This window comes from Anopheles cruzii, chromosome 3 (genome assembly GCF_943734635.1).
Source record: "Anopheles cruzii chromosome 3, idAnoCruzAS_RS32_06, whole genome shotgun sequence".
NCBI classification, from domain to species: domain Eukaryota; kingdom Metazoa; phylum Arthropoda; class Insecta; order Diptera; family Culicidae; genus Anopheles; species Anopheles cruzii.
In genome coordinates, this window is record NC_069145.1 from 27,400,960 (window position 1) to 27,417,077 (window position 16,118).

Below are 16,118 nucleotides of genomic sequence, written 5' to 3' on the forward strand. Positions count from 1 at the left end.
TTATCCAAAATAATCGATGAAGCGGTGTTTCTATTTGCCGCTATAAAATCTCGGTTAGCAGTAAAGTAATCTAACATCTTTGTTTAATTGAACAAAACAACCAGCAAATAATCTTTCACAAATTTTAATTTTGCTGGAACAGTTTTATTTTCACTGACCCACTGTAAATATTGATATTTTAATATTTAAAAATTACAATATCAAACGGAGTGCCTTATGGATCGGTCGGTTTAGAGCCTACTCAAATCGTCCTTCTGCACAAATCAAAACATTGCGCACGTCATTAAGTAATCTGTTTGCCGGCAATGTTATGCGGTTTCAATGAAGGGTTTTATCACGTTCGCCAGTTTCACTTACCAAAAAGTGTCCCCGTTGTTCGGTGTATGTCGTACGATAGGAACCGTTGGAAATGGATCGGCAAATCATACGGCTCGTTTGCGGGTTGCGAAAACTCGAACGTTGGCAATGGATAAAACACGCTCCACAGCAGCAGCTGCCCCGGCCGGGGGTTTCGACAGTCCGTACTTCATAAGCCGAGGTAATCCTTCGCCGCAGGTGCAACAGTGTAGTAAAATTTCGTCATCCTCCATCATCAGCTTGCAAGAGAGTATGCAGCTGAAAAAGCGTCCCCGTCGTCGCCGGGAGGACGAAAATGAAAAGTTGGCCAAAGGCTACAAAACGGTGACCGCCTTTGCCACGGCGGACGAGTATGATCTGGAGCGGTTATTGCGGGGATTGCGCGAGCAAAATTTGTACGAACCGAAGCAGTTCTTTTCGAGCGAGGACATCGAAACGGAACCGGACGTGCTACACGTCACGGCAAAGTACAAGGTGGGCGACGAGTGTCGCGATCTGTACTTTTTCCGCGAAGGCACGGTGGTCCTGTGGAACTGTACCGATCTGGAGAACAGTAACATTCTGCGCTTTCTGAAGGCTTTCGAGCAGGACTCGTACAACGAAGGAACCGTGCTGGAGGAGAGCGAATCGATGTTGTACAATTACGACACCACACCGCGCCTGAAATACAACAGTTTCTACGTGACACAGGCCGAAGAGTCCGATCTGGAGAAGTACACCTTCGCCAATGCCATGTCGTTGTCGGTGAAGTTGGGCATTTGGGAGGCTTCACTCGAACGCTATATCGACTCGATGGCGTACGTAACGGAAGATCTGAAGCGGGGCAACAAGATCAAGATCACACGCTCGGAAATGCTGCGGCGGACGGGCGAACTGTTTGCACTGCGGCACGTTATTAACCTCAGCTCCGATCTGCTGGACACGCCGGACTTTTACTGGGACCGTGAGCAACTGGAAACGCTCTACAACCAGACGTGTTCCTACTTCAGCATCAGCCGGCGGACACGCGTGATGAACGAAAAGTTGAACCACTGCATCGAGCTGGCCGACCTGATAAGTTCCAACCTAAATGACGACCATCACGTACGGTTGGAGTGGATGATTATCATACTGATTATGGTGGAAGTGGGCTTCGAAGTGTTGCACTACGTCGATAAGTTTATGTAATTTCGCCCCGATTCCTTTGCGGTGGTGAACTGATAGTGAATAAACGATACGGTTCAAGGAGGTGCCGTCACTAATGTGTTTCCGCCAATCAATTGACATCATACCGGTTTGATCAACGGGCTTGGCAAAAAAAATCTGGCCATTCACGGTACTATCATCATCGCGTCCATTGTGCACATGTGATAAGAGACGATCAATAGATAGGGAAAAAAACGAAAAGCACACAAAGAACGTGCGTTCAGTTCCGCAATGTGTAATCATTACGATCGGCCGTATAATAAAGTGATGACAAAGTGGATAACGCTTCAGTAAACGAGATTAAACCAATTTCTTTCGAAAGGGGAAACACTCAATTTGAAGTGGCGGCCAATTCACCATTCTGAAACTAAACCTTTACGCTTCAAACTAAATGCAATCCTTGCTATTTTGAAGTAGGTAGTTGCCGTTAAGTTGACTTCTCAAGGATATAAGGACAGCTTGCTGACAGAACCTGATGTTCTTGTTCCGGCATCATAACGATCATTAGCATCTGGAAAAGGAGTTTATGCATTACGATCGCGAAGGTCGCATTTGCAAATCATTCTTGTACGGCCACCATCGTTTTGCCAAGATCTACGATCGCCCGCCAATCGGTACCACACGAATCGAATCACGGAGGGAGCGATCCGATCGTAACAGACGCCGCTGATGAATGTACGGAGAGAAACACACGCAAACACAACGATAGACATAACCGCGCTACGATGCCACGTTCTGCTCAGCGGCACAGGTGTTCGAAGGTTTTGTTAAGCTGTTGGGTTGAGCTGCTGCGAAGGTGGGTTGCAGGCTTCAGTACCCCGCTGACCACGGTACCAACAAGAGCAGGTTAAGATCCGTAGCACTCTCCCGGTCAAGTTCCTAATGGAGAGGGATACGTTGCGTGTTGATTGAAACAGGAATTTAGTTAGCATAGCCTCGGTTGGCCAGAGGTCACCGGGGGTTCAAGTAACGACCACATTATAACGGGAATCCTTGACCTGCTGTTGGTTGGTGTGTCTGTACACCGGTGTGGCCATTAATAAAGCACTATGGGCTGTCGTTCTTCGAAATCGGTTAACATCTCGAAGGAGGAGACACCCTCCAAAGGTAAGGATTGTGACCACCTTCTTCTAGAAAGGATACGAAAACTCATCCGTTCCTCTGCTCGGAATGGCTCCAAAGTGAATAGGACCACTTCCCAGTCATCCAATCATAGGAATAAAAAATCAAAACGTGTTTGGTGGGACCTGCCGGTGGATGATTAATAGCGGAACTACGGCCAATCCGCTCCGCTCAAACCTTCCATCGGAAGAAGTGAAAGTGTGAAGCATTATGTTAGTGAATGTGTGCGTGATTTTTTTATTGCTATGGTTACCGTTGGTTATGGTAGACGTACCACAGTGTACCAGTTATGCTCGACAAAAAAAATGTAACCTGCTAACGACGAGTTCCTTCGAATTGACCCTGTTCCTCATACCGGCCGTAAGAGCGATGCAGTCTATGGTTGTTAGCAATTAAATTCTTTAAACCCCGATCTTTACTAAGGTCGTTAAATGAGAGCACGTAGTGAACCAAAAGTCGCCAAGTCTTCGGCACACGTGTTTAACACACCACGTGCAAAATTTAAACTAAACAGCCGGCAACTCTCGACATGTATCGTCGTTACAACTCTCGGTAGAGGACTACAAGTGATTAACAACTTATCTTGGGCTCCATTTCCGGTTGCCTGTCGTTTATTGTAATCTATCAAAAAGTCGGTCAAGACTTCTCGAAAGACCGACCAACCGTTAGTGCCACGAACAGAAGAAGCATGGCTTCGGAATCAATAGCTAACCACAATGCAGAATTGGCGTCCTACGCGAAGGCCAATGATGTAAAATGCGAGACGCCGCGTTCATGACCATTGTAGTGTGGCATACGTATGTGTATGTGTGGGTGAACACTAGCATTAGTCCGTTGACTTCGGGAAGGGGTTTCGCGCTCTACTTGTGAAGAGCTGACCTTGGCGGCACTTTTTTTTTATTGTATAGTAGACTGATGGCATACCCCTTGGAAATCGTGACTAACAGCCGTGAGAGCAAGACACTGTGAGACTTTCCTGACAAACACGTGGCCAAAAGTTAAATTTGATGAAATGAAATTATTTATTGACTTCATTTAACGTGTTCATGTGTGTGTAACGTTTTAATGCAAATACATTTTCATATGTTTTAGGGTACAGAAAAAATTACTTGAACGAGGGATTCCAAAGTGTTTGAAATAACGATTTATATTTTAAATTTCAAGATTCGACCACTGGCGACCAATGAAGAAGGATTTAGATTGTGCCTCACAGCCCACGAAGGTTACGGCCGCTGGCCTCGTAGGGCACTATTAGTCTTTTAACTACTTTTCGGCACATAAAAATCATGCCGCTATGTTTGGCATGAGTCTTTCACTTTCGCAAACCCGTGCCCTGATGGGACCTGTGCTGTCTCAGGGACACTTAGGGTCAACACCGGTGCCGAATTTACCACCAGAATCGGTTTCTGTGAACCCCACCGTGAATTCCTTTTGGCATGCGAAGGGGAGCAGGTTTTTGCGTCACGCACGCCGTTGGTGACAATCCCGCGGGCGCGCCTGTATTGGTTCCGGCGGAGTTGTTTCCTTGGCAACGGACCGTTTCGCAGCAACAGATAGACACTCCGAGCCATTACCGGAATGACGGAAACCACAAAAAAACCCGATCCATCAGAAATTCCGACTCCTTCGATCGGTGCGAACGTGCTTTCTTGGCTTTCCGTGCGGTCCGGTGCGTCACACACAATGATTTCATACCTTGGTAGGGTCTTTTTCGCGTTTTTTGTTTTGTTTGTCGTTCCGGGAAGTCGGCTCCATTCATTCGACGGTGGCCTTTCCTCGAATTAAAGAGAGTCATTGCGTGTCGCGGCCGACTCGGGCCTCCTCTCAAGACTTCTCCCAAATATCTTACGATTGTTACTTTGTCTAGTTTCTAATGGTGTTATATTCTCTTCCCTCAATCCTACAGCATCGAAAGTGACTTCGGCAGTAACTTCGACGCCGGGTGGAGCTTCGAACGATGACGAATTCATCGAGGATGTCGTGTGTCGGGAGGAGGAAATCGGCGAGAATCAGATGAAGCAGCTCGAGCTAGGCGAAGGCAAGGTTCTGCTGGTGCGCCAGCGCGGCAAATTGACCGCTATCGGTAGCAAATGTTCGCACTACAACGCCCAGCTGGTCACGGGTGCCCTTGGCGATGGGCGCGTCCGGTGCCCCTGGCATGGAGCCTGTTTCAACGTTGAAACGGGCGATATCGAAGATTTCCCCGGAATGGACTCGCTGCCGTGCTATCGAGTGACGGTAACCGAGAAAGGCGAGGTACGGGTACGGGCGAGACGCTCCGAATTGGCCACCAACAAGCGGACACAGCCGATGGTACGTCGAAACGCGGCAACCGACGATCGGACTTTCGTCGTTATCGGTGCCGGACCATCGGGAGCGACGTGTGCCGAAACGTTGCGCCAGGAAGGGTTCGCCGGGCGGGTGGTGATGATCAACAAGGAACCCTACCTGCCGTACGATCGCGTGAAAGTTAGCAAAACGATGGACATGACGGCGGAAAAATGTCTGCTGAGACCGCAGACATTCTATGACACGAACGACATCGAAGTGATACTCGGCACCGCGGTTTCGAAGGTAGACGGAGCCGGAAAGGAGCTTACGCTCGACAATGGCTACAAGATTAAGTACGACAAAGCGTACATTGCGACGGGTTCCAATCCGCGACGGCCACCGATCGAAGGGGCGAACTTGCGCAACGTTTGCGTCTTAGTTTCGGCAGACAACGCCAAAGAGGTGTACAGCCAACTGGCCCCCGAGAAGCGGGTCGTTATTCTGGGAACGAGCTTTATCGGATTGGAAGCGGCCGCGTACTGTACCGGAAAAGTGGCTCGGGTTACGATCGTAGGACGGGGCGCGGTGCCATTGAAGGAATCGTTTGGCGAATCCATCGGTCGACGCGTGATGGAGATGTTTCGCGAGAAAGGTGTTGAGTTTATCATGAACTCGGGCATCAAACGATGCATTGCGGATGAAGCGGGTGCCGTTAAGCAGGTCGAGCTAGCGGATGGAAGTATTCTGGAAGCGGACATCTGCATTTTTGGCATTGGATCAACACTGTATACTGAGTTTTTGGAAGGTTCGGGAATTCCACTGAATCGCAACGGTTCGGTAGAGACCAACCAATACCTGGAAACGGTCTTAGAAGGTGTGTACGCCGGTGGGGACATTGCAAATGCACCAGTCGTGTCAAACGAAGGCCAACCGACCACGATCGGTCACTACCCACTTGCGCAGTTCCATGGGCGGGTCGCAGCATTCAACATGGTCGGAAAGGTCACACCGCTACACGCGGTTCCATTCTTCTGGACCGTCCTGTTCGGAAAGTCGTTCCGATATAGCGGATACGGAACGCCCGCTGAGGTTATCATCGACGGCGATCTGGAGGCGCTAAAGTTTGTCGCAATCTACATTGGCAAAACGGGGCGCGTTGTTGGGATGGCTTCGTGCCAGCGTGATCCGATTGTGGCGCAGTTTGCCGAGTATTCTTCGCAAGGAAAAGTATTACACAAGAGCGACCTCGAAACCGACCGGTTCGCGTGGATTTCCGAAATTACGGGACCAGCCAAAAAGAATTAGATGGAGTCACTGGTGTACACAATATCTATTTCAACGACTGTGCAACGAGCCACGTTGCCATTGTTATCGGTTATACACAATTATTTAAACGCATTGTTGTTGTTGCAAGTGCAAACTCTAATTGTACAATAAAGCTGTGCTATAATGTATATTGATCTGCATTTCCTAATCCCAAACGTTCTTCACATCGAGATGCGCCAGTCGCTCCGCTATCGTCACGTGAGGTTTCATTTTCAGTTGCTCTTCGCGCCACTTGGCCACGATCTTCTCCTTCTTACCCAGTTCTTTCGCGTGGCCACTCGATTGTTCCTGCAAGTACCGAAGAACCGGATCGATAAACGTTCCGAGGTTTGTGAGGATCAACCTCAACGAAATGTGACTTACTTTCGTGAGATAGGGATGAAGCAGTAGTTTCATGTTTGCCTCGGTTTGCTCGTACTCCCGGACTAGTGTGGCCATGGAACTGTGAGTTACCCGCTTCACCAGCCGATGTTTACCACGAAAGATATGTCCATTTACACTCTTTTTGAAGAAATTAACCACCGTGAGCCTCATTTTGTTACGTATCGCGCAATGTTTTCGTTGCCCGGCTGCGGCTGTCAACAGACATTGCTGTGCTTTGCTTTGTCAAGGTTCATAGAACGGCGGTCCGTGACACAATTGATAGCACAATATCGTTTCAGATACGTTGGTGGAAGTTACATTTTATTACACAATTGCACATCGAAATACGTATGAATTTAATTGGCACAGGGAAAAACTTTAGCTTATTTCTACTGCTTTTCCATTCGTCTCATTGACAGAGAATGATAATGACAGGTCTTCTAGTGTCATTTCTTCTTTTCGTATAATGAAAATCGGTGGACGGTCTGAAAGAGAAACGAGTACAAATTCATGCGGGGTCCCAATAAGTTTGCAAACACTACGCCTCACCGCCGCTACTGCTATGGCTAACTTCTAAAGCTTCTTCCACTACCGATAGACCTCCTTCAGTCGTTGGTTTGGAGCTAGAGTTAATCGTCCGTTCGGTCGATGTCCGTTCCGTGGTAGTACTACTTGGTGTGCTCTTCACGGAGATCACACTGTTCCGTTTGGTCAAGTAGTTGTTATCATTCTTCCGCAGCCATGCTTGGTGGCTGGAAGGTGCCGTCTTTGGGCGACTATCCTTCGATAGTTTCCGTCGTCCAGACTTTACTCCGGTGCGAGGTCTTTTGATACTTTGGGCACCATCGGTTACATTTCGATTAATCATCTGTTTGTGGAAATTAATACGATTCGTAATAAACTGACGGTGCGTCAGCACAGTTTTCACCAGCCACTGTACACCGTAGTTTAATCCGTCGTACTCGTTGGCTTCTTGGGAAGCATCGACCCAATTCCCACTGGCCTCCACTAAGCAGGGACATCTGTACCGATTGGCAAGGTACTCGACGTCCAAATACTCGCAAATGTCGATACAATCAACCGACTCGGGAAGGTCCTGCTTATTGGCTAGAATAAGAAACGGCTTGCCAACGAGAAACTCGTGCGCCATTAGGTTCTGGAAAATTTTATAAGACTCACAGATGTTGTTTATGTTGGAAGCATCAATTACAAAAATTACAGCTAGAGCCTAAAATTGAAAGAGCTAGATCATTACAAGGTACGTTTTCTGCGCCATTGTATTTGGAATCGCACATCTAAGAAATAATACTTCCAAATATCTCGGAGGTCCGAACCACCCCCGATTTCGATTAACTTGACATCGGTATCGGCTGCAAATAAGTAAATTCATGCGGCCTGTTTAATTAAAGTTGATCCATGCGACGGCACACGTGTCTTACCTATTACAGTCTCGAACAGGCGGCATCCTTTGGTGGGTGCAAAATCGCCCCTCTTTCGGTGGCAAATTTTGAAAGCAATTTCCGTTTTTCCTGCACTTTCAATGCCCAGCAACAAAATGCTGAGCGCATCACTGAAAACGAAGTAAGCATTTCAGAATTGTTTGGAAAACTGAAAGACGATCGATTCTCTCACTCGTTAGTGTGGTTGGTCTTTTTACAGCATTTTGTACAAACTGTTCCCATTCTCCGGTCAATTCACATGGTTCCCTGCTAGTGTATTTAACAATTGACCGACCGTGGACTTTTCACATGAATCAAAAATTCGTTTGTTTAGATTGCCTGTTTAATGCTTAACTACCGTTGCTATGGAAGAATGGACACCGTCAATTGCTGGAGCCTCTGTAGTTTAAAGCCAATGCAAGACTTCTGAAGAGAGTAAGCTGGAGCAAACTTCTGAAGATCCATGAAAACAACATAAACCTGCTACAATAAATAACGTTTGAAAGTATAAAAGCATCTTCTTTTAGTTTGAACGTTGCAATTTTAAATATACTACATCTATGCACCTTGCTCCTGGTATCATCTGACAATGTGAAGCAAAACATTTGTCAGTTCGGATCAAAACAAACCGGAGATGAATCATTTCTTGTTAAACTAATTTTTTAACTCGGTTTGGAATCCCTTGCAATGCAGTAACCAGCAGCAAAATGGAAACTCTAGTTTCTTCAAGTAATTATTCCTGCAATATAACTAAAGAGGGGCGATTACTGTACTTACTGCCACATTTCAACGTTTCTTGTAGGTCATCTTTGCGCAACGCAAATTAAAGAGTATGGTCACTTTCTAAAGGAATACGAACAGAAGCTGAACCAATTGCTGCTGCCGGCACCATCACCAAGTCCCATCCCGAGCATAGTACGGCTTGATTATGCGTGCGGCAATGAGCAGCTTCCGGCTGCTCGGATGATCGAGAGCAGTTACGGTACGCATGGAACCAAGGGTAGCATACCGGGAGGCGGCAGTACGGTGCCTCTGAATAAAATTTTGTCCACTTTCGCCCAACTGTGCCGTGAAATCGATTGCCTCGAGTGGGAAATCCACTCGCTAGTTCGCACGATTTCAGAGCGAACGGAATCGATCCGCGATGCCGCGGATCGACTACCCTTGCTGTGGATAGCACAGAACGTTGATCTGATGGCCAAGGTTCAGTGTCATTTCGAGCGTCTGCGGGATGTCGGTGTCCTGTTGTTACGTCAGATCGGAGCTTTTTTCGACGAGGAAGCTGCGTACGGCCGTGGAACCAAACGTTCGAAGAAGAATGGGTTTGATGGCAAATCGCCACCGTCACTGGACGTGGACGTAAGTGTCGATCGGGCAAAGAATATCGAGCGTTGCAAATACTCAGTTTTGTTTCTTTGTAGTATCTCTTCGAATACCTTGGCAAACTGTTACGCGTTGCTTTAGAGCTCGATCACATCCTTCGCAAAACGGGCCTCGTCGCGCACTGGAGGGCATTCGGTCTGAAGTTACGTCAACCGGCCACTAGCCAGCGCTCCCAGAACAAGCCCGGTTTCCGTGATCTGCTCTCAATCTGTCACTCGCTTGCGTTTTGGATCGGCGATGAAACTACGCCAGAAACAACCGGCCAAAAGCGGATGCTCGAGGCGCTCTACAAGGTGAAAACGAAATTCGACCCGGTCAGCTCGGGAGAAGCATTCAGCGATCGATTTCTGCGTTTTCTCAAGCGTCAATTGGCAACACTTGTCGCCGGGCTGCGTATTAATGCTGGTTGTATTGATATCGCGCAAAGTAATGGCGTGATTACCGTAAACGTGCTGCTCAACTTTGCCCTTCATCTGTTTCTGCCCATCGAACAGCGGATGCTGAAGAATCTAATTGAAATTAACCTAAAGGTGAGTAGCAACTGATTCGGCAAAAGAAGTGAATCGTAAATACTTTCTTTTTCTTGGAAAAAGTTCCCATTGATTCCACTAGAGGACAACTTTCCCTGGCTGCCGGACGAGTTCGTGCGGGACCAGGGTCACAAGCTGCTGCGTGACTATGATGTCAGCTCGGCACCGACTTCGGTCAGTACGCCGGTTGCAGCGGGCATCTTCGACTACCAGAAGGCGCGCGATGCAATGTTGGTGCAGTGGGAGAAGTTGGGCACGGCTCAGACACTCTGTCTGCACGCCACCTGTTGGCTGGTGGAGGCACACATTCAACTCCGCTTCCAAGCCCGCCCGAACCCGGGAGCATCATCCGAGGCGACCAACTTTACGCTCGAAACACTCCGCACCAAGTGTAGCCTGCTGCTGGGAGGTATCCGGCTGGTTCGTGAAATGGAGTACGTGCTGCGTGCGCTCTACGCACTGTACGGCAGGCGGCCAACGGATCAAACCGATCGACTCATACTTTACCGCCGGCTGCTGGTGGACTTTCTGTTGTGCTCTACGCGCCGTTCGGTGATCGTGCCCTGTCTGCAGTTTATCGTTCAACATCAACAACACAAAATCTACTCCATCATCAGCGGTACCGAGGTAAGCATCGATACAACGTTGTCATGACAACGGACAACGCGAGTCACGTTTCCTTTTCTTGTGCAGAAAAAATTGCTCCGCGAAGCGAAGGATACCAAATCGGCCGCCGGAGGTTCGCTGTGGCTTGAGAAGCTCGCAACGATCGATGTGCTGAAAAAGTGTCTTCACGGACCGGCCACACCGGACCGGGTGGGCCTGGCGAAGCTTACGGTCGCCCTCTGCCACGGTGAGGCTACGAACAGTCCCGGCGGAGCCCTGTTACTTCCTCTGTCGGACGATGCGTACCGTAAGGTCGACTCGTTGCTCGATCGTCTTGCAACGTTGATCGAATGGGAGGAGGAATGTCGACGGTCGGACGTTGCTGGCAAGTTTGCCAGATTGGCAGGAAGTGCGGCTACCGGCATGACGGCCTTACCGGCGACCGTTGTGCCCATGAGTAATCGTATCGAAACGTTCATTCGCTGGGATTTCCATGGCAAGTGCACCCAGATTGAACCGTACGATCCGTTTCGCGACAGTGAAGGATCCAGTGATCACACGCAGCGGCTTGTGTTTGCGTTTTTGCGCACCCGAAACGCACGGCTCGAGGGAAGCGGCCCGGAGGGGTGGTTCAATGCACCGCATGCGGTCGCGCAACATCTCAGCGACGTGTTCTACACACTGTCGACGATCTCGCCGTCCGAGTGGCGTATCTACCGCGAGATGCGCACGATCGTCGATCGAAAGTATGGCGTTCAGTTGGTGGAAGATCAATTGCCGCGTACGACGGCCGAAGATAGGCGTGGTCCGCGTGGACACGGCCAGGACGATGATATTCTGGCACTGATGGAGGATTTTGAGTCGTTCATCAGTTCGTACGGGTACGATCTGCACGGACAGTTGTTTATCGAACGCCAGCAGGGTGGCGGTATCGGAAGTGGCCCCGTGGGTGGTATCGCCGTTGGAGGTACGGGTGGTGGGGGTGGTGGAGTTGTGAACGTAGTCAAAATCGAGCATATTGCCAATTCAATCAAACGGCACGGACCTGGCATCGTCAGCACGGTGGTAAGTTACGATTGAAACCGATTCCAGTTCTTTGCTTCTACTGATCTCCCCCGTTTTCCACGAAGGTCAACTACGCGTTCCAATTTTTGCGTCAGAAGCTGTTCACCTTCTCTCACTTCCTGTACGACGAGCAGATCCAATCGCGGCTGGTGGCCGACGCCAAAAAGTTGGCCACCGCCGAAGGTACCGAACCGTCCAGTGCTCCCAGCTACACGTACGAGCGGGCGCTAGCTTTCAATCGGCGTATTCGTCAGCTCGGTCTCTCCGACGATGGTGAATCATACGTTGACCTGTTCCGGAAACTGATCTGTCATATTGGTAAGCTCGTGCCACGGCCCTTGTTCTGAAGGATACTTAGCTATTCCTCCACATTTAGGTAATGCTATGGCTTTCGTTCGGTTGCTGCATTCTGGTGCCCTCCACGAGTGTACGGGAGCGGCCGAGTTCCTGTTCTCGCATCAAGAAGAAGACCACACGCAGGGACAGGCGAATGATGATTCATCGGCCGTTGGTATCTGGCGACAGGATATGGCCGCCGTTCGGAGCAGCTGGCGACTGGAGAACGAGTTTTTCCGTCTGTTAATCAACGCCTTCGAAGGGTTTCGGCGTCGAAGGCGGCCTTCCAGTGAGGCCAATGCATCCGGCAGCAACGCGGCAGACAGCTTCGCGCATCTTGAGCTGTTCTATCTCATCATACCACCGCTCACGATCAGCTACGTAGAGGCAATGCTGAAGGCGAAGGAAACCATCGCCAAAAAGGACCGCCACGGCACATTTCTACCGACCGACGATGGCTTCGTGATGGGTATGGCCAGTGCCTGCGAGAAAGATTGGTATCTTCCGTATCCCCGCATTCAATTTGCATTCTCCTTTTGTAGGACTTTCGTATCTGCTGACGCTGCTCAATCAAACGGCAGCCTTCAACTCGTTGCACTGGTTCAAGGAGGTGCACGCCAAACATGCTCGGGAAATGGCCAAACTGAACCAACAGACGGCCTCGAACGCCGCAACTCATCTGCTGCAGCATTCCGCAGACGCATCGGAGGAAAAGATGCTACCGACGGTGGCCCTCACCCGGAAGCGATTGAACGCCATCCAGCACGAATTCCAACTGCTGCAGTACAACCTGTCGAGTTCCAAAATTTTCTTCAAATAACGTTGACCGTGACCCATCTTCATTCCAACCATTACTCTGGTCAGGCTCATTGTTAATTTCCCTTCAGTGTCCTTGCGAAATACGTATCAAGACCACATAAAGTCTGTTAAATTTTGACAATTTTATTAGTTTACAGCGAACGCTGTCATCACTGGCCGAACGAATCTAATCGTCACTGTCGGAACTGTCCGTACCGCGTCGCTTTCGCTTGCGGCGCTTGCTTTTCTTTGTCTTTTTTTGCTTCTTTTTGAGTTTTTTCTTATCACGATTTTTTCGTCGTTTCTTGTCACCGTCGCTGCTGCTGCTGCTGTTGTCACTATCCGATTCGTCGCTGCTGTCGGATACGGATCGGGAACGCGAACGATGCTTGGGACGTTTTTTCTTCTTCAGCTCCCGGCGAGCTTCCTTGGCGCGTCGCGATCGTTCACGGCGTTCAGCCTTCTCTTCTTTGCGTTTCTCACGCTCTTCTTCCTCGCGCCGCAGCTCTTGCAGCGGCGTGAGATAGCTATGCTCAGGCGATTCACTACCGGGTCGCTGCTGTCCCGCCACTACGGAGTGGCTTTGAGGATCGACCTAAAGGCATCAAACACAGTTAAGAACCTTGTCGGAAAGGGGACGCGCTGCAAGTTAAGGTACCGTAAGATTGTTCCGACACTGATACGTGAGGTGGCCCGGAAATCCACACTTTTTGCACGCCGCACGAACGTTCTCTTTCTGCGAAAGGCCGGTCAGGTACTCCATGTTCGCAGGCTCCGATTAAAACATTTCTATAGGGCAATGATAATTTGAGCGTGATTCAGTTGTTTGAGATTAAGAGGTTTTGTGTACAAAACAAAGCCGTGTTTACCTGACTTGACAGCTTGCCGGCTCAAGGTGAGTAAAGGTGCCGGTGCGCCCTGTGCGTCTGAGGTTTGAATTTCGATGAAACATTTTAACGTCACAGTGCTTAAATAGTGCTTTGAAGCTTGAGATAAACATCAAACGGGGGCAATGTAAAATATCGATGTTCCTTCATTTTATTGTTAATCAAAGCTTTGGAAAGAAAATTAGTGAAAACATATTTTTTCCGAACCGGTTCGAAACGGTTTTGACGCGTCTCACCGTCATGTATAAGAACCTTACGATATTCTCTTTTAGTGGCCCGGCATCGAACATCCTCGTTTAGGGGAATTTCGCGAGCTACCTTCTGTGCTACTATTCTACCCTGTTACTTTTCGGGCCTCCTGTCGTTGGCCGGTTTCGAAGCGAAAACGTGCTCGACATCGAATAATAATCCTTCCCGGAAGGATTATTATTTTCCCGGAAGGATTACTTTTTTCCCGGAAGGATTATTATTTTCCCGGAAGGATTACTTTTTTCCCGGAAGGATTATTATTTTCCCGGAAGGATTACTTTTTTCCCGGAAGGATTACTTTTTGCGGGAAAATTTGAATTTTAAATTAATTTTAATTTTAAAATTTCCTGTTTCTCCTATTTTAGGGGCCTAATTCATCGCCCTTTCGCGTATATTATTACATTATTTCTATATATATAAAAATGGTTGTTTGTCACCGTCTGTGCCGCATTTTCTCCAAAACTACTTAACAAAATCTGGGTTAAAGTTAAAGTTAAAGTTAAACAAAGCTCGGATATTTTTCAAGCAATTTAAGCCAAGTCACCAAGAAGTTCTCTGAAACGCCTCTCAATCGAGAAAAAAAGGATGAAATGAGGCGCCGGGAACTGCTAGTATACTTATAATAATTCAGATAATCTCTTATTAACATAAATCAGCCGGTTAAAAATAAATAAATAAATAAATAAATAAATAATAATCAGATTATTGTGTCTCACACATAATGGCAAAATACAAACTTTATGATAAAAAACCATTTATCATTAAAATCTTAATTTTTAATGTGCTGGTTTGAAATTAGTCCGCTAAAAACGATTTTAATTTTGTTGTCAGCTTGAAAAGTTGTGGAAGATTTGAAAATCATAAAACCTATTTTGTTAATTTAAAGTAGCAATCAAAGTAGCGATGGTTGGTCGATGGTTGGTCGATCATAGTTCACATTGGTCGTTGTCGTTTGTTCAGTCGGTGGTTTTCGATTGGTCTGAAAAGGTTAAAATTTGGTGTGGTGATGAATGTGAATAACGATAATACGAAAATACGACGGCCGCGCCCGAATTACAACGATTTGAGAGATGGACTATTAAAAACAACTGAATTGTTGAAAGATACCATCCGCTCTAAAAGGCAATCAAAAAAGGAATTTCAGTTTCTTGTAACTGAATTAGGAAAAGATGAGACATATTGGCGAACACAGTATAAAGCAATGAAATCGTTAAAAAAACATAGGTACAAAAATGCCATTACATTTAAAACGTTTGTGGAGCAGTACAATTGCTTACCTCCACCAACACAATACCAAAAACGGTTGTGGCGAAACCAACGAGGAGCAGAGCTCCGTCGTAAAAAATCAGCAGCCAAGCCAATGCAGGTACATACAAATTATTACGCTAGCCTTTTTTCAAACTCTTTAGTAGGGGTTACAAAATGACCTTTTCTTTCTGTGGGGCACACGGCGCGTAACAAAAGATATAATGATGAATGATGATAAGTCTCACCTCTTACCCCTGCATAGGTTTGAGAAGGACGGATTTATCTATCGATAATTACAAAATTATAAAAATCAGCGAGAGGCAAACTCCCCAGAACCATGGCATCTAGCTTCACTCCTTTTACAACGGTCGCCATCCCTTACAGTGTTAGACAATGCATGATGTCCCCCACTTAAAAGGGAGGGTCCACTCTCCGGAGCATAGCTAATAGACACCAATGATTCGTACAGAATGCCCACCACTTCCTCATTTCCTACTCTATCAATAGGTTCCTGGTTGATAACAATAGATAGCCGGATATCAGTTGACTTCGCTGACAAGATCAAATATAACAAATTGTGTTATTTTTAATTATAATTTTATTATTTTTTTCTTTCTTTTATTAGCTCATAGTCAATGCAACTACAGGAACGTTGGAAGAACCGGAAAACGAGTGGTGCTTTTCCCCATCTGACTTCCTGCCGCAAGTCACGAGCAGCGAGGTAAACTGTTGTTTAAACTAAATAACATAACTAAATAACTTTGATCACTTATTAATCTAGCAATTTATGCTCCACCAGGAGGGGTCCGTAGACGAACAGCATCTCGATATGGATGTTTGGGAAGAGGTAAACTGTTGTTTAAACTAAATAACATAACTAAATACTATGATCACTTATTAATCTAGCAATTTATGCTCCACCAGGAGGGGTCCCTAGAGGAAGACTATCTAGA

The 16,118-nt window shown here is 47.4% G+C and overlaps 5 protein-coding genes across 7 annotated transcripts; 2 read left to right on the forward strand and 3 right to left on the reverse strand.

Annotated features, from left to right (window-relative positions):
* The first annotated feature begins 315 nt into the window (after window positions 1-315).
* On the forward strand, window positions 316-6,525 carry LOC128275268 (apoptosis-inducing factor 3-like). Of its 3 annotated transcripts, none has more exons than XM_053013715.1 (2): window positions 316-538; window positions 4,571-6,525. In XM_053013715.1, the coding sequence occupies exons 1-2, from the start codon at window positions 322-324 to the stop codon at window positions 6,238-6,240; spliced, it is 1,887 nt and encodes a 628-aa protein (XP_052869675.1). In that variant the 5' UTR covers window positions 316-321; the 3' UTR covers window positions 6,241-6,525. The 3 variants fall into 3 exon arrangements, with proteins under 3 accessions (XP_052869675.1, XP_052869676.1, XP_052869677.1); XM_053013716.1 differs by lacking the exon at window positions 316-538 and adding an exon at window positions 2,438-2,649; XM_053013717.1 differs by lacking the exon at window positions 316-538 and adding an exon at window positions 4,303-4,363.
* Window positions 6,243-6,819, reverse strand: LOC128275269 (ribosomal protein 63, mitochondrial). The gene is made up of 2 exons (XM_053013718.1): window positions 6,625-6,819; window positions 6,243-6,549 (listed from the first exon to the last, which is right to left on the reverse strand). The coding sequence occupies exons 1-2, from the start codon at window positions 6,793-6,795 to the stop codon at window positions 6,406-6,408; spliced, it is 315 nt and encodes a 104-aa protein (XP_052869678.1). The 5' UTR covers window positions 6,796-6,819; the 3' UTR covers window positions 6,243-6,405.
* A 183-nt stretch (window positions 6,820-7,002) lies between these two features.
* Window positions 7,003-8,306, reverse strand: LOC128274317 (ADP-ribosylation factor-like protein 13B). The gene is made up of 5 exons (XM_053012470.1): window positions 8,257-8,306; window positions 8,064-8,194; window positions 7,918-7,994; window positions 7,174-7,852; window positions 7,003-7,109 (listed from the first exon to the last, which is right to left on the reverse strand). Exons 1-5 carry the CDS (start codon window positions 8,304-8,306, stop codon window positions 7,003-7,005), a joined length of 1,044 nt encoding a protein of 347 aa, XP_052868430.1.
* Window positions 8,307-8,770: 464 nt separating this feature from the next.
* On the forward strand, window positions 8,771-12,859 carry LOC128272592 (uncharacterized). The gene is made up of 8 exons (XM_053010426.1): window positions 8,771-8,792; window positions 8,866-9,422; window positions 9,485-9,976; window positions 10,040-10,603; window positions 10,670-11,647; window positions 11,713-11,965; window positions 12,024-12,452; window positions 12,526-12,859. Exons 1-8 carry the CDS (start codon window positions 8,771-8,773, stop codon window positions 12,801-12,803), a joined length of 3,573 nt encoding a protein of 1,190 aa, XP_052866386.1. The 3' UTR covers window positions 12,804-12,859.
* Window positions 12,860-12,962: 103 nt separating this feature from the next.
* Window positions 12,963-13,591, reverse strand: LOC128273767 (protein SREK1IP1). The gene is made up of 2 exons (XM_053011804.1): window positions 13,440-13,591; window positions 12,963-13,376 (listed from the first exon to the last, which is right to left on the reverse strand). The coding sequence occupies exons 1-2, from the start codon at window positions 13,542-13,544 to the stop codon at window positions 12,969-12,971; spliced, it is 513 nt and encodes a 170-aa protein (XP_052867764.1). The 5' UTR covers window positions 13,545-13,591; the 3' UTR covers window positions 12,963-12,968.
* Window positions 13,592-16,118: the final 2,527 nt, after the last annotated feature.

Coding starts and splice junctions, on each gene's coding strand:
- LOC128275268 (XM_053013715.1), top strand. CDS start 322: ATGAAGGGTTTTATCACGTTCGCCAGTTTCACTTACCAAAAAGTGTCC. Junction 539..4,570: donor TCCGTACTTCATAAGCCGAG/GTAATCCTTCGC, acceptor TCAATCCTACAG/CATCGAAAGTGACTTCGGCA.
- LOC128275269 (XM_053013718.1), bottom strand. CDS start 6,795: ATGAGGCTCACGGTGGTTAATTTCTTCAAAAAGAGTGTAAATGGACAT. Junction 6,550..6,624: donor TTCATCCCTATCTCACGAAA/GTAAGTCACATT, acceptor CGGTACTTGCAG/GAACAATCGAGTGGCCACGC.
- LOC128274317 (XM_053012470.1), bottom strand. CDS start 8,306: ATGGGAACAGTTTGTACAAAATGCTGTAAAAAGACCAACCACACTAAC. Junction 7,995..8,063: donor CCTGTTCGAGACTGTAATAG/GTAAGACACGTG, acceptor ACTTATTTGCAG/CCGATACCGATGTCAAGTTA. Junction 7,110..7,173: donor TAGCCATAGCAGTAGCGGCG/GTGAGGCGTAGT, acceptor TTTCTCTTTCAG/ACCGTCCACCGATTTTCATT.
- LOC128272592 (XM_053010426.1), top strand. CDS start 8,771: ATGGAAACTCTAGTTTCTTCAA. Junction 9,977..10,039: donor TAATTGAAATTAACCTAAAG/GTGAGTAGCAAC, acceptor TCTTGGAAAAAG/TTCCCATTGATTCCACTAGA. Junction 12,453..12,525: donor CGACGATGGCTTCGTGATGG/GTATGGCCAGTG, acceptor CTCCTTTTGTAG/GACTTTCGTATCTGCTGACG.
- LOC128273767 (XM_053011804.1), bottom strand. CDS start 13,544: ATGGAGTACCTGACCGGCCTTTCGCAGAAAGAGAACGTTCGTGCGGCG. Junction 13,377..13,439: donor AGTGTCGGAACAATCTTACG/GTACCTTAACTT, acceptor TGATGCCTTTAG/GTCGATCCTCAAAGCCACTC.